A 2,861-nucleotide genomic window follows, 5' to 3' on the forward strand; every position below is an offset into this window, starting at 1 on the left:
CACCTCTCTAAATATCCATCCACCATATATCTGACGTTTATCATCTATCTAACACCATTATTTACACCATACCAGTTTAATTATTGATATATCATGATTTGTATTTTACTGATAGTTTGATCCTCTTGCTCTCCTTCGACTCAGAGTACATCAATACATTATGAATTATTAAAAATGCTGCAGCAATGTGCTCAGATCCTTCTCGTTAAGGCAGCCTCCACCTGTAAAGAACAGATTCCGAGGTGGGGTAAATGGGTTCATGGTCCTGTTGAATGAGCTGTCGGTGGTATGTGACAAGAGTTACACATAGCTCCCTATTGTACATGTCCCCAATGATTCATACAATGCAAAAGTGAGACACCTCCCCAGATAGGTCTCTCACTGGAACACCTGCCTCCTGACGGCGGTTTGAGCATCTGTTCAAAACAGTTAACCCACTTCTTCATGACACTGTCTCTTTTCAAAGTATCTAAGATTTCACCCCAATGTAAAACATAACCCTTGAATTGTCGTTTAGCACAGGGGAAATAACTTTTGATCTGCCGAATACAAACAAGCAACTTGATGTGTCTTATATATTTATAGAATCATACAGCAGAGCCGAGGCCATTCAGCCCATCGAGCCTGGCCCGGCTGTTCGAAAGAGCTACCCTTCAACACCAATCAGACACAAGCAACGGGAGCCAGATACAGACGGGAAGCAGTTCCTTATTCAAGCTCCTTCCGACCAGGGGGTGTTATTACTCTGTCATACCCAGAAGTGAGGGGTCAGAAGGAAACCCTGTTTCCAGTGCTGTCATTTCCGCTCTCTGCTTTATCTTCAGCCGCCTGATATTGATTCATGAACAGATTCAGCCCCCAGTCTGCAGGATGCAGTTAGTCAAACTCTTCCTAATCGTCTGTTCTCTTCTTCCATGTAGGTAGTCATCGTTCATAAAGATACCTGTGCTAAAATACATGCTGTGTTTTCATTCACTGCTAAGTTCTATCAAACTAGATTGATACAACATCATTGCAGTCGATTTTCTGTCATTTCTTCACTACATTCTTTAATTTCACTGCAAATAATATTGGCTTAATGAAATTTTTGACTGAATGAAAGTAACTTATATATTCGTGACTCTACTACAGCTATCTTTAACTGATAAGTTTGCCCTAATTCTGGGTTAATTTGTCTCTCTCATGTCACTTGCTACATTATTTTTCAATCTCTATATCTATCTGTTTATTATCTATATATCTACAAATATATCATTTAACTATATATTGTTTGCCTATATAGTTATCTAGTATTATCTACTTATCTATCTGGACAGTTATAGTTGGTTATCATATGTCACAATATGTTCCAAACTTTTTTAACTATTCTCCTTGTTTCTCAAGGCAAAACTCTAGCAGAGGTGATACACCAGTGGCCAACTCTGGTGGCAGTGAAGGGAGGCGAACCAGCAGAATTAAACTGTTACCAGAATGACAGTAGTAAGAGCGTTATGCTGTGGTATCGGCAGTACGCCGGGCAGGGGCTCACCCTAATGGGCTATTCTTACACTGGAAGCTCACCCACGTACGAAGGAAAATTTGAAGAGGAGGTGAAGATTATAAGGCCCGAGGAGAGACGATGCAGCCTGAGGGTCCTCAAGGTTAAGGCTGCGGATGCGGCGGTGTATTACTGTGCAGCCAGTGAGCACAGCGCTGCAGACTGCCTTCGTGCCAGTACAAAAACCAACAGGGTGAACAAAACAACTGACTGACATACAGGAGCAGTGACAATGGTTAATGTCTCTCCCTGCCTCACCAGCCGTTTTCCAAGCTGGTGATTCCCGGATTCCTGAACCTTCATCAAGGGCTGAATGACAGGGAATAGCAGAAGGTATGAGGAAGAGAGAGAAGGAAAGAGAGAGATGTGTCTCAGATCCCCTGCAAAATTTCAAAGTCCTCGTCTACACTGTTTAATTTCTGGCACTGTGTATGTTAAAACTGAGTCACAGTCTCTGTCCTATACTTGATTAATTAAAAGGTTAATTAATGATGTAAATAAGACAGATAGTTTACATCACCATTGTGAAGTGATGTATAGAGTATCAATCATCTACAAGGCACAAGTCAGGAGTGTGATGGAATACTCTCCACTTGCCTGGATGGATGCAGCTCCAACAACACTCAGGAAGCTCAACACCAGTTCGGAAAAAGCAGCCCGCTTGATCAACACCCCATCTACCACCTTCAACACTCACTCCCTTCAGCACAGTGGCAGCAGCGTGTACCATCGACAAGATACACTGCAGCAAAGCATCGAGTGTCCTGAGACAGCACCTTCCAAACCAACCAACTCTACCAACTAGAAGGACAAGGGCAGCAAATACATGGGGGCACCACCACCTGCAAGTTCCCCTCCAAGTCACACGCCATCCTGACTTGGAACTATATCGCCGTTTCTTCACTGACACTGGGTCAAAATCCGGGAACTCCCTTCCCAACAGCACTGTGGGTGTACCTACCCCACATGGACTGCAGTGTTTCAAGAGGTCAGCTCATCACCACCTTCTCAAGGGCCAACAATTGCTGGTCTTGCGAAAGAAATTCACGTCCCATGAACGAATAAGAAAAAAAAATTACATCAGGTCTTCCACGACTTCAAGACGCCCCAAAACAGTTAACAGCCAATTAAGAACTGGAAAATGATGGTCAGATCCTCTGCAACTTCTTCCCTTGCTTTGATTTTTTTAAAATTCATTCTGGGGACCTGGGTCCCTCTGAGAAGGCCAGTAGTTATTCAACATCGCTAATTGCCCTGGAGATGGTGTGTGCTGCCTTGTAGATAACTGAAGGCTTTGCTAGGTCATTTCAGAGAGCAGTGTACT

General features: G+C 43.3%; 1 gene segment (V, D, J or C); it reads left to right on the forward strand.

The window, feature by feature from the left end:
- The first annotated feature begins 778 nt into the window (after positions 1-778).
- On the forward strand, positions 779-1,751 carry LOC137361202 (T cell receptor beta variable 20-1-like). The segment is given in 2 exon segments: positions 779-916; positions 1,384-1,751. Coding segments are annotated over 2 exon segments (414 nt in total).
- Positions 1,752-2,861: the final 1,110 nt, after the last annotated feature.

This window comes from Heterodontus francisci, unplaced genomic scaffold (genome assembly GCF_036365525.1).
Source record: "Heterodontus francisci isolate sHetFra1 unplaced genomic scaffold, sHetFra1.hap1 HAP1_SCAFFOLD_349, whole genome shotgun sequence".
Classification (NCBI taxonomy): Eukaryota; Metazoa; Chordata; class Chondrichthyes; order Heterodontiformes; family Heterodontidae; genus Heterodontus; species Heterodontus francisci.